At 42.3% G+C, this 13,491-nt stretch overlaps 1 protein-coding gene across 3 annotated transcripts in view; it reads left to right on the forward strand.

Moving 5' to 3' along the window:
• TMTC1 (transmembrane O-mannosyltransferase targeting cadherins 1) overlaps window positions 1-6,239 on the forward strand; it is a 138,352-nt gene extending 132,113 nt beyond the window's left edge. For all 3 annotated transcript variants that reach the window (XM_064420973.1, XM_064420974.1, XM_064420972.1), the window contains 2 exons: window positions 178-255; window positions 975-6,239. In XM_064420973.1, the coding sequence (XP_064277043.1) occupies window positions 178-255; window positions 975-1,115 (219 nt within the window). In that variant the 3' untranslated portion in view covers window positions 1,116-6,239. The remainder of the gene's footprint in view (window positions 1-177; window positions 256-974) is intronic.
• Window positions 6,240-13,491: the final 7,252 nt, after the last annotated feature.

Here is a 13,491-nt window from a genome sequence, read left to right on the forward strand (position 1 = left end):
CCTCTTCAGCAAGGAAACTGAAATTCAGTTTGTACATTGTCTATGAGAGGAATTGAGGAATTTGAATTCCATCCTGAATGGCTTCAGGAGAGGAAACTGCATTTCTCTTTCCCCTCCAGCAGTGGTTTTGTTTGAAGAGTCAGACTCCTAACCTAGAAATGTTTCATGTTTCTGTAGAGCTATAAACGGGCTGTGGAGCTCAACCCAGACCAAGCTCAGGCCTGGATGAATATGGGAGGCATCGAGCACATCAAGGTATGACAGTTTTGGTTTTCCTTAAGCTGCCAGGTGCAGACACTACTGCACAGGGCAAAAAGCTAAATTGGTTTCAGACTGCCAAGAGTTGCATGTTTGTGAACAGCAAGTCCCTTGACATATTTTATCCAAAAAGGAGGGAAGTCTTTTCACGCCAGCTAGAGTTCCCAACCAGATTTGCTTGGTAAAGCAAATCTCTTATTTTTAGAGTGCAGGCTGCAAGGAGCAACCCGCTCTTCTCAAAAGTTTTCCTGCTTCAGTTGTTGACCTACCTTAGAAAAATGTCACCATGAGTTGACTTTTAAGGTTCTTCTCTACCTAATTAATTTAATAAAGGTGTCTAATGCAGTATACTGGCATGAAATTATGCCAGCCTACCCTGTGGTTGCTTATTCTTTTGAATACTTTAGCATATCATTATGATTTGGGTCTTAAGGAGTCACATTGTGCCATGTCCTTAAGCTGTCCTGTTGCTGAGTAAAATTAACTCTTCTGGTGCAGCATAACAGTAGAATGTAAATCTATTTCTTGCTGTGTGAGTTTCATCAAATTTAGGTTAACAGCACTTGGTGATTTATTTCATAAACAAGTATTTTTGTAACCCAGCAATGTCAGGTTTTTTAAACTCTGTTTCCCCTGTATCTCATTTTTCACTTCAGCCTCAGAATAAACTTTCTGTGTGGAATGTGAATGAGACCTACCACTCATTTTCTTTGCAGGGCAGCTACATCACTGCCCGTGACTACTACGAGAAAGCCTTACAGCTGGTTCCAAACAGCAAGCTGCTGAAGGAGAATCTGGCCAAACTGGATCGCTTGGAGAAACGGTTTCAAGAAGTCCAGGAGAAAGACCAAACATAGCAATCAGTCACCAGCAGAAAGACACTCATGCCCCTTGGAGAAGAGTGTGGTGGAAGCCTGTTGCTCAAAGTGATGCTGAAAGAACTTTGATAGGACTCAGAATTATGGAAGGCAAACTTCGAATGCATGCTTAGGTTCAGTCAAAGTTACAGGATCCTGAGGGATCATGGGTCCTTGGGTTCTGTGGGACATGCTGGAGCATGAATGAAAACCTTCCTTTAATCAAGATTTACACCTAGGCTGAACCCGTTCTAGTCACACTGGGAGTGTGGGTGGGACATGTACCTTCAGTATCGTGGTTGTCACCAGGGAAACCATGGAGACAAAGCACTCATCCATTGCAGCAGGGGTGAAGTAGCACCTCCTGCTCCTCCACACAGGCTCACCTCATCCATGTAGAGCACCACTGATGGGCTTCATTGCAAGTGCTGCAGACAAGAAAGATGGTCATAATGGTCACATAAAAAAGGTTCCAAGGGGTTAATGCTGAGGAAATGGTGGTCGCTTCTACAGCTCTAAGTGGAACTTGGAAATTATTCTAAAGAAATGGGAAACTATTTAAATATCACCCTGGAAGGATAATTCTACATGTAGGACAGATGATCCTTTGAGGGAAAACCTAGCCTGAATGTTTTATTCATTAGACAATAATTTTGTAGTAATTCAGGTTCATGATGTCACTTTTGTCAAATATCATATGGCTTTACCCTTTGCCCTTTCCCTCCAGGCTAAATAATTATTACTCTGAAAAAAATTGAAGCATCCAAAGGCAATGGGAAGCTCTAGGATTACTTGTCCTCCTGCTCAGTCCCCAATATGGAAAACAAACAACCTATCTAATCAATATAGGAGGTAAAGTAAAGCCACAGGGAGATTAGGGAACATTTCCTAGCCTGGAAAGGTACGAAGGAGGCTCTTTTATGGGTGTGCAGGGACAAAGCCCATTTATCATGGTGATAACACTGACAAAATACTTGGTCAAAGTGTTGTCACCACTCCCCTAAGAGATACAGAAAATGACCTATAGCTGATCAGTCATAAATCTATATTTTTAAATACTGATGTGGGAAAACAAATTCTCTTCAGAACTGGGGCTTTTATTTTTGAGCTTTATTTATTTAACTTATAATAATCAAATAATTAATATATTTTCTCTGTTTTATACAAATTGGGCAATATCCTTCACAGCTGGCCACACGGTTGGGCATTGTGACTCGTATTGTCTCAAGTTAGAAAAAGGGAGTACCAATGAGGCGTGCTGGAATAATTCCCTCTCATGATTCTAAGGCAAGTGGCTGCAGAGCACTTTGGACCACACTGGCTCTGCAACAGCAGCAGTTCTGCTGCTTCCACTGGGGTTTGCACCAGTTCCCAGGGAGTGGTAGTGCGATCTGCTTCCTGCCTTTGTGTTTGGACATCAGGGTCAGTCATCAGTTTGCTCCTCTTGCAGCACTGAACTGCTAGAAAAGTTCTTTGAGCTTCACTGTGGCCAGCAGCCCAGAGTTTGGCATTATTAGTACAGTTTGGGTAGGTGTACAAAGCCCTTAAAAATATGTCAGGAAAAGCCTGGCACTGCTCTGGTGCCCGGATTTAGCTAGCCATGGCACTTCAGCACTCTCCAAGTTCCCTCAGTGAGGTGGTTCAGCTGTTCCCTCAGTTCAGGGATAGTTCAGCCATGTGCTGGAGGTTTTGCTGGCTTCCTTTGAAAAGCCTGGTGTCTTGCTGCACAGGTGACGGTCAGGTTACTGACGGATTATTGATGTGACTCCAGCTGTGTTTGGAGCTCACAGGGAGTCCAGGTGCAGTTGTCTGCCCTGCTAGGGTTTGGACCTGCCAGAGCCATGGCTGTGCATCCACTGAGACCAGGCTGGACTGGTCCCCACTGGCCAAGGAGACCAGCCAGCTACAGAACTAGCTGGGCAGAATTGAGGGACTGCTGGGGGGAAGAGGTGACACCACAAGTGTTTGGGCTCTCTCCCTCCAAACCAGCTTCTAGGGGAGCACTGGGATCAGAACAAACAAGTTGCTTCACTGTTGAGTTTTCTGATCCCAGCCCAAGCAGCCTACTTTGCTTCATGGGGCCAGGGGCAGGTTTGAGCTCCTGGGGCTGGGTCAGCACCCCTCTCTTGTTTTTTCACACAACTGTTGTGGCTGTGAACTGGCTGAACTGACATTTCTGCAGGTCCCCAGTGCAGGTGCTCTGCTGGCTGCCATGCACACAGTAGATCCACACATCCCTGGGCTGCCAGATGGCCTGGAGGAGGTGACATCATGCCAGCACAGTCCCATGGGATGGGGACACCAAAGCTTGAATGGCCTCTGACAGCAGTCAGCTCCCCAACATGCATTGCAAGGTCGTAGATGGTTCCTTGCTGGGATATTCAGAGGTACCTGGACCAGAAAGCTCTGTGCCTGTCCCCAAGGTGAGCCTGTCTTTGGGACATCTTCCCAAAGACCCATGTGCCCAGGCTGGCTGTGGTGCAGTGAATTTGGGAGCTGGCAGAACAGTATTTGGTGCAGCCCTGACAGTGGTACTGTGCAAAGCCCCCCAGGGAGGAGACATCTGCAGAGTGCCCCAGCAGCCAGCTGAAGGTCAGGGGGTAGCGTGGGGGGAGATGTGCCTCCTTTAAAAAATGTGTATCAACTATAAACTTTGCCTCAAAAAAATATATTAAATAAATACTATATATTATACAGGCCTCACTGCAGTTTGTGGCTTTAAATAGTGGCCAATGAAACATATTTTTTCAAATACAGAAGTTGTATTTTTTATAGCAATGCTTTGTGAGGGGGAAGACTTAGTTTTATGGTTTTAACTTCAGCATAAATCTTAGTTTGTCTTTCCTGAGAGATCTGGTAGAAATTAATGTCTCCTTCTTGTCCTAAAACCTGATCAAAGCCATCCTGACCTCCTAAAACTCGTGTATGTGTAGAATTGTAATACAGCATTGGATGCCCCCCTCCCAGATCCTGGAGAAAGACTGATTACCATTTGTGCAACACTGTCTTACTTGCAGGAAATGGAGAAAGATGAGACTGTGCCCCAGTAAGGGAGGTGGTTTGGTTGGAAGGCAAGGCATATCCACTTGCCTGAATTAGGCTGATAACATAGCCAGGGATTTTAATGCCAGTTGAAGCAGTTTACATTTCCATGCCGAAAGGCCGGCTCTCCACATTTTGGAGCAGGGTTTGTGGTTCTGGGGAGAGGAGAGCTCAATAATGAAGCCCACATTCCTGAACCAGCACTTTATACCCCATCTATGAAGGATGACAGTCTGCAAACTGGCAGCAGATTTGGAGAATGGCTCAGACCATGGGCTACCAAAGCAGTTAAAGCCTGTGAAGTTCTGAACTGACTCCCTGCCCTGTTGGCTGAAGCTCTGTGTTTGTTCAGGGCATCAGTCACGTCAAAGGTTTATTGCAGGCAAAGAAGAATGGAGTATGATATGAAATGGGTTACCTCCACCAAAATGGAATGCTATTGTGCAAGTTAAATCAAGCAACTTACCTTGTGATAACTTTATATTATCGTAATTAATCATAGGAAATGTTCTCTTTCTCTAGCATCACACAGCTTCTAAAATAAAGAGTTATAAATACATTGTTTTCTACCAGTTCCAGTGCTCAGCATGGTTAGCAGAGATTGCAGATTAATAAATGGCTGCAGATCTGCCTGGTGGGGGAGAGTTCATGCTCTCTGCAAGTTGCATTGGCTAAACCTCAGTGCTCACTAATTTTAAAGCAGAGAATTAATGGAAAGCTGGTTAGACAGGACTCTCATGTACTCACTGTACATTTTAATCCTAAATGAGAAACATAATAATTGTGTTGCTTTTTCCTTTCCCCATGGATAATATTTGCAGCTGATGGATTTTATTTTTTATTGCTTATTTAAATTCCAGTGTTCTTTGCTTCCATCCCTTTTCTGTCCCCCTGAATAAATGATGCAGTGGGGGATATTTTCTTTCTTTCATGCACTCCTTGGACTAGATTTTCCTACAAATGTGCAGGCAATTTGTTTTGGCCAAACAGTAAGTGAATGCAGCAGTGCAAACGGCCTTCATTCCAGAGATCTCGAGGAGGACAAGGGGCTGGGCATGCATGCATGGGGGTAGAAAGACATATAAGTCAAAAAATTCAAAATAAAGAGCCTAACTTGCAGGGAAGGCTGGATACCCCTAAAATTATCTAAACCCTATGAAAGCTTCTCCACAGTTACAAAAATCAGGCCAGATATGGTGTACAATATTTGGTGAAAGAAGATAATTGTCAGTCTAATTTATTAATTAGGCAATTTAGAATATTATTTTATGGTCTTTTGCCTCACTTGTCCTCCAGCTCATTGAAACAGCTGGTGTATGCTTAAGTCTCTTCAATCTTTATGTGATTAAGTTGACCAAGTGCTCAATTTCTATCTTTCATATATGCAATTATGCACAATCTTTCAAAAAATTAGCCCTTAGAGGGCTTTTCCCCCAACCTTCAGTCTCTTGCAGCAATTTCAAAATGCACCATTTTGCTTTCATGTACATTTAAACCCAGCAGCAAAAGAGAAAAAAAAAAAAGAAAAAGAAAAAAAACAGCGCTTGGCATTCACTGGTGTTTTAATGTGGCAAAGTTGCTTCAGGTAACCTTGATAACTTTGTGCAAAAGTTCATTGCCATGTTTGTACTGACTTGCTGAGAATTTTTTCTTCTGGAAAATACCCCCAGTGGTATCCTCTGTAAAAGTTACAACTGTATTACTGTAGAAATCTCTGCCTGAAGTGGTTGTCACGCTGAGTGTTCCTCTCATGCAGAAGTTGTTTGCATTGCCTGTTGTTCATATGGTTCTTATTTCTGTATCTAATTTTTTAAATTAGCTGTGCATATCTTTTTAAGAAAGAAAAAAACAACCAAACAAAACAAAACCACAAGAAAACAGCCCATGGATTAAAAATATTTTGAAAATAAATTCACTCTTAGCAGCAACTGGATGTATGTCAGTGATGCAGGAATTTGCAAAGTCTTTGCTTTTTTCACAGTGGGATTTATGACTAGATTTCACATCAAGGAGTTATGCTCGAAGTCTTTGCAGAAGAAAATGTATGTAAATGTCTATTTTATATAAAAAGTAAGAAAAGTAGGTGCTGTGCCTGGTTTTGTTTTTTTCTTTAGGATCAGCCATGAACAAGTTGTTCTGGAGGTGGAAGGGCCAAAGTTTCTTACTCCACTCAACTTATATTTTATTATTTGTCCCCTGAATTCCAGGTTATTGGTCATGTAGGAGCAACTGTGCAGCATATGTGTTTGAGTCTGGGCGTATAAAATATGGGAGCAGGCGTTTTTTGGAGCCTGAGCATGAGCATGAGAAAACACGTGGGCTGGTGCTCACACAGTCTTGATGATTGGACATGTTATACTGACTTGAGCTCTTCATGTCAGACTTTATGCCTCTGTCAGGAATGTGTCAAACAAATCCACAGAGTGCAAAGAGAAAAAAACTGTGATTAAAACCAAACTATTTTTGTTGTAAATCCCTTCCTGGCACACATTCCTAGATGCTCCTGCATGCTTCCAGGGTTTGAGTTCACTTGGGATAATAATGGTGATAAACGCCTCTATTAAAAATGGACCCGAAAGAGAATCAAAAGCCCTGAATGCATGCCATGGTATTTCATGCCATCCTGGTGTGTCCAAAATGCTCTGTAGCATGAAGAGGAATTGCATGCTCCAAAGTCAGGCTGTACAGCCTGAAGTTCTCCTGGATCCCAACAGCAAAGCTTCTACCCAGTGCCCTCTGCAAGGCCTGAGGCACCTCAGGTCTGGTGGCAGTGATGAGGGAGGACATTAGATCCTGCTGCTGCCCTGGAAACGGGCAGTAAACTACAAACAGGTGAGACACGGTGTGAGAGCCTCCAAAGCCACCTGTGCTGCAGCCCTGCAGCCTCAGCTGCTAGCACTGATTGACACCATGGCCATTAAAAGGGCTCATTAGCTGAGCTGCTCCTCCTGTGAGAGGTGGGGCCTGGGCTTCCACCCTGGTCACTTTTCTGAGCTGTGGTGGGAGTAGGGCTCCTCTCTGCTTGTGATACTTCTTCTATATGGTGAGTCCTGTCTGGGGTGGTGTGCCCCAGTGTGGGGGCTGTGACAGTGAGCATTGGTGACATCTGCTCTTTTGAGGTACCAAAAAGGTAAAAGTAGCCAGCCAATGTCACAGGTTGTGCTAGGGCTTGGTGTATTTGCCCTGGTGAGTGATTTTTAGGCTACCTTTGCTGTAGCTGTGTGGGGACTGGGAGCCTCTCATACCCTCTCTATGTAGGTGCTGCTCCCCACAGCCCTCCTTGGCTGCTGAGGTGGGTGACACGTTCCCTGTGCAGCCTGCCCAGCTGACATGTGGTCCCTTGGCTAGGAAAGAAAGACAAATAGTTTGGTCCTGCTGAGCTTGAGAACTGCTCTCCCTGGGGCACCAGGTCAAGCCCTTCTTGCACATCCCTCTGGAGTGGCTAATGTATTCATAACCCCCTGTCTGGCCTGTACTACACCCCTGTGAAAATTCATGTATTTTAGGTGAGAGAGGGAAATAAGCACTAGATAGGTTGTGAAGTGGTTCAAGCCAGGCAGAAGAATGATAATGTGCAGGGTAACTTGCTCCTGGTAATGAAGCCAGTGCTAAAAACAGATGTCCTGCTGAGGCCAGAGATGGGCTAACCAGTTAACTGCAGTTCCTCCCACCCTGCTCCAGTATGGTGCTGCTCCTTCTGCTGCTGCTAATGTTATTTCTCTCACCACCTAAGGGAATGGTGTTTTCTCCATCATTGACCACCTTGATAAAGTTTATTTTCTGCTTCACTACTGGACTTGCTGCTATAGCAATAATCACCACAGTCTCTTGTTGGAAAAGCCAGTCAGCAGCAAGGACTATGGAGAGTTTGGTCCAGGTCAGTGGCTTAGAAAATTGTGCCTGGGCTTTGCAGTGGTCAACTGCGTTGAGGCCAGAGAGAGAGGTTGGTCTGAACAGGCAGCTGAGCCCCTCTACAGCCTGGAATGCTGCAGGAGTTGTGCGGGGATCCCCACAACCTTGTGGGGTGAATCCCGCTGGTCACTGCTGAGGTCAAAGAGTGTTTGATGGTGTGGGTAGCAGAGGGAGCTGTGGGCTCCTCGGTGCTCTGGTGCTCTAATAAGGTGGTGTGAGAGCTTTCTAATGCCTGCCAACCTTCATCAAACAGCATCACCTCCAAGCCTGCACAGAGGGCATCTGCTCCAAAGTTAGGGAGGGCTGGAGTGGCATAACTTTGGATTCAGTGTCAGTCTTGTGGTGACTAGAGTGAATTATTCCAGGCTCTCACCCAGGCAAACAGAGTGTGAGTACCTCCTAAATCATGAGCATTGCATTGCTTATGTTTGTGTGGCTGGGACTAGCCATCTTATCCCAGCCTTGGCTTGGGAGAGGCAGGGGACCCCTCCTCTAGGCATGAGAAACACATCAGATAGGAGGAATTAAAGGGTGATTTTCAGCTGGTGCAGACACAGGCCAGCTGAAAGGAGTTGAGGAAGAGCTCCTGTCCTCTTCTCAGCAGGGAAGCCTGATAAAACCCGTGTCCCCCAGCCTGGAGAAGCAGACCTCCAGCTGGTGGGAGAAATTGCAGTTCTTCTTTTCCTTGTGTCCCAGGTGTTGGAGATCACTTCTGCTGTGTGATCCTGGTGGTGATGGTTGTGTTCTGGGCTGGCTCAGGGGAGCAGCACCCCCTGCTCCCCCACCCAGCACGGGGTCTGCCAGCCTGTCACTGTGTGTGTCACTCCCTGCTGGGTGAGGACTGGAGGCATTTTCCCTAGAAAACACAGGTGGGATTGCCACAGATTTATCTCCAACTGCACAGTTCAGTGAAGCATCAAAGCCTCGATCAGAGCCAGCTGTCCCCAAGTCAAACTGTCCCCATGCTCCCTGCCCACATTGCTAAGGCACAGCTGGTGCCAAAAACGATGAGGAAAGCTGTGTCTCCTTGGAGTGTGGTCCAGAGCAAAGCTGAGCCTGTTAAAAACGAGAGCAGGCTCCTGGTGCAAAAGTGATTTCAGCATTTATTATAATAAAGAGGCCTAAAGCAAGGGGGCCCGCGGGCTGAGCAGGAGCGTTCCCATCGAGGAAACTTCAGCGCCAGCACTGGGTCTTCTCAGCAGCGATGTCCCCAATGTCCCAGATGGAGTGGCACAGGTTCAGTGGGTCAGAAGTCCTCTTTCTATCTGTTTTTTTGTCCGTTTGGATTGATTTCTTTTTGGAGCCTTCATTTGCATGAAGGTTTAAGGTTCTTGATTGGCTCATTACAGCTCTGTCCAGGCTGGCTCGTTTCGCTTGGTGGGTGGTGCACTTTACTGAGGTGTGTTATGGTATGTTGAGTACCATATTTCTTATAATGACCCTTTTCACCCCCTTTACAATATAATAACCAAACTGACAGTACATGCTTAACAATTATCAACTATTTTACAACAGTTTCTAACAAATTTTTAACAAGCCTGAGGGCTGGGCCAGCTCTGCTCAGGGACATCTCTGATGGTGACTTCAGTGGCACAGGTTCAGTACTCCAGGGCACTTCATGTATGGAAGCTGTTAAAAATGAACTTGGAGAAGTCTGGTGATGTCATTACAGCCTGCTTCACTTTTTACTTAATTTTGTTAGTCCCATGTGCAATTAATTAAGAATAATTAGGCTACTGGATGAAATCTAAATGTGGGAGTTTTCTTCTGGCTGTGCTCACACATGATGAAAGTACCTGACAGAAAGCTCAGCTTTGCACACATCAGCTTCCTCTACAGAATTGCAATTTCTCTGTGTTTTCACTGATCTCTGTGGAATTACCTTCAGCATTCTAGCACTCAGCTTGGAGCTCAAGCTGGAGTGTCTTGGTTGAGGCAAATTTGGGAGAAAGCTTCTGAAGAGTTCCTCTAGAAAGCAGAGTCAAGGGGCCTCTCTCTCAATTGCTTGGGGAAAAGGTTTCCTTGAAGAAAAGTGGATGAAATCGATTTATTTAAAGGCAAAGTATTAACTAGTGCAAAAAGAAAATAACAATATTAAACAATAAAACCTCTAAAAGAGATGACAAACTCAGAAAGTCTGCTTTGTGGGTATTCTGCTTTTTATCTCTATATTGTTAGTTTCCTACCAAAACTAATAGAGATTTGAACTTTGTAAACGTGTTATATATACATATATATATAATATAATTATATATAGATAATGGTAGTAATATTTAGTAAATAGTGATGTTTATATATGTTTTTTACTTAATTGGATTTTTTTGAGATATATATTGTGTCATTTTACCTTTTTGTCTTATATACTCTGTGTAACTTGGTTTTTGAGTAAAGATAACTTTATGAATGGGTTTGTTTGTGTTTCAGGGAGAACTGGTTTGAATTTTTTTTTTAAATACATTTTTGATATGTATTATTGGAATTTATTATTTGTTTATTGTATGTAGGGGTTTGGGTTGGGTAGGGTTTGTTTGGTTGGCAGAACTTTGGGTGTTAATTAGGTGGCTTTTGGTTGATGTTTTTAATTTTTGAAAGATTTTTTATTGAATGTTTTTAAGGTGGTTTTTAATAGTTGGTTGTATTTTTTATTTTGTTTGTAGTTGGTGTATGGTAGGGGATATGGCACACTTAATGTTACAGTTTTTAGTTTAGGTGTCAATAAGGTTGTTTTTGAAATGAGATTTATTGTTTGGTTTAATTTTTTAGGGGAGTTAGATTTTTAAAGGATTTGTTTTTGACGGTTCAGGATGGTGTTACGGGGTGTAGTGTCAGGTCCAGGGGAGGTTTTGAATGATTTAGTGGTTTTTATAATTGTGAGCATGGAATGATTGTTTTGGTGTGTTTGGGATAGTGCAGTGGAATTATATTAGTTAGGCTTTTTTCTATTTCTGTTTAGATTATTGATTATTATATTCTAGGGGTTTGAATTGTTTGGTTTGTTTGATGGCAGTATAAGCTTTATAGTTATGGATAATATGAGAAATATTGTTTAGGGTTAGATTTTTTAGTTTTGTTCTTACTTATAGGGAGCATTTTTATTTTGATGATTTGAGGTATTATGGGTTTATTGAGTTAGGAATAATTTTTGGTGCTGTTATTTAAGTGTATTTTTGACAGTTATTTTTGTAGTTTGATTTGATTTTTTGGTGTTTTTTGTAGGTTGTATTTTTGGGGGTATGAGTATCTATATGGTGGATTTTTATAGGTAGTATTTTTGTTTTGGTGGTAATATTTTCTTTTTAGTAGTTTAAATTGGTTTTTTATGCTGTTAATTGGGGGGGTTTAGCTATTTTTATCAAGTATTGGTAATTATCTATGAATTAGTGTAGAGGTAGAGTTTTGGCTTTTTAAAGTAATGTTTAGGGTTATTTGAATGGTTTAGTGAGTTCACTTGATTTATTTATTCTTTTAGTGGTTTTGTAACTTGTTGTGTTGGGTTTTATATGGTTGTTTTTTATTTTTAATTTTATTTTCATAATGTGACAAGAACTATTAATAAAAAAAGTGTAATGTGGTTTTTTTGTTGGTTGTATGGTGAAGTTTTTTTGGTATGCATTATTTGTTTCTGTTGGTTTTTTGTTGATGAGATTAAAGTTTTTATTTTTAGGCTAATTTGTAATTATTATTAAATTTTTTTCGTGATTTAGTTTTTAATATGGGTGTGTGGGGTGCTGAGGGTGATTGATTTGTTTTATGTGGTATTAGTGGTGTGGTGGGCAGAGGGAATTTTGGTTTTGAATATTTCCTTTATGATTGGCAGTTGGGCTGTCAGGAAGAGTTGTGTTTTAGTGCTGATTATTTTTGAGGTGGTTTGGATTTTTTATAGTTTGCTAATTTTTTTTTTTGTTGGAGTGTAGTTAGTTTTAGATATTTTTTAATTTTTATTTTAAAATTGTAGTCGATTTTGAGGGTTTTTTAGGTGTTTTATTGTTAAAGGTTTTAGGCTAGATGATGGTTTTTAGTTGTAGAGTGAGTTTTTTCTATTTGGTTTGGGTTTGATTGCATTCAGGGCTGTTGTAGGAGGGATTTTTTGTTTGATTTGGGTGCAGATTTGTTGTTTAGGGTTTTATTGGAAAGTGGTTTTTTTGTGGGTGATTAGGTAGAGAGCCTTTATAATGTTGTTTTAGGAATGTGTATTTTTTAGAAGTTTATGGTGTTTAGGAAAGTTTGTGGGGTTTTTTGTTGGTTGGTGGAGATATTGTGATTTTGTTGATGATATTGATGGGAAGTTGATGCTGTTTATTTTGTTATTTTATTTTTTAGGAATTGGATTTTTTTGAGTAGGCTTTTTAATTTTGCTTCTTTGATGGTGAAAATGGCTTTTAGGAGAATTGGGATCATTTTTTAAACACTTTTGTTGTTGTGTTTTTTATATAACGATATTATTGATGTATTGTAGATGTTTTGGAGCTTTATTTTTTAGTATAGTTTCTGTTAGTTGATGGTAGATGAAGAGTTTTGTGTGTGTCTGTGGAGCTTGTCCACTGACCAGGAGAGCCCAGAGGATCTCTGCAGCTGAGATTTGTTTTTTGGCAGGGGTGGAGCCTGGAGGGAAGCCCTGTGCTGCTCTCCTCTCTGGGAAAGGGGAGGAGAGGCAGACCCCATCTCTTTTTCATCCTCAGTCATTGAATGCTGGTCACTCAGGAGAGGAAAGTCCTTTTTGCACAGCTTTCCAAGTCTGGTCCATGGTGTGGAGATCTCCATGCTACTGTGGTTGTTCTGAGTGTCTCAGCCACTCATTATAAATGGGTTTGTCTTTAAGAGACCCTGCTCACTGAGCAGGCATGCAGAGGAGCATTTCTGAGGCAGGAGGAGACACAGTGCTGCTTCCTGGCACCTGTTCCATCACTCTTAGTAATCACCTTGGCTTCTGTCCTTTAAATGCAAGACCAGCTTCACAAGCCTTGCTAAAGACTTAATGGGCAGGGACAAAGATACAAGGGGCCTCTTTGCCAGCCCTTCTATAACCCATTCTATTGTAATTGCAAACCAGTCTTCTTCACATCTGTTCCTTGCTCAACTTGAGCGTCCTTTTTGAGGACTAATGTTAAATAATGAGAAAGTAGCTATGGTGTAGAAATTTCAATGTGCAAGATTAACCTTCATAATGAGGCACCTCCTTGATTCTCTATCCCATGCAAAACTAGCCAGTGTTTTTACCCTCCACTGTTCTGCTGTCAGTGCTCTTGCTGTGCTCCCATTACTACAGCATTTGCATTGCCAGGCAGTCCCGGTGTCAGACTTTGCTGGAACTTTCCATTTCCAGTAAACAGCCTCCTGGGATTAAGGCTGAGCTGTGCCATTACTGGGTCTGTTACTTATGGCTGGAAGTGATTAGAAAATGAAAGTAAGCTTTTCCCTGAGT

This window comes from Passer domesticus, chromosome 5 (assembly GCF_036417665.1).
Source record: "Passer domesticus isolate bPasDom1 chromosome 5, bPasDom1.hap1, whole genome shotgun sequence".
Classification (NCBI taxonomy): domain Eukaryota; kingdom Metazoa; phylum Chordata; class Aves; order Passeriformes; family Passeridae; genus Passer; species Passer domesticus.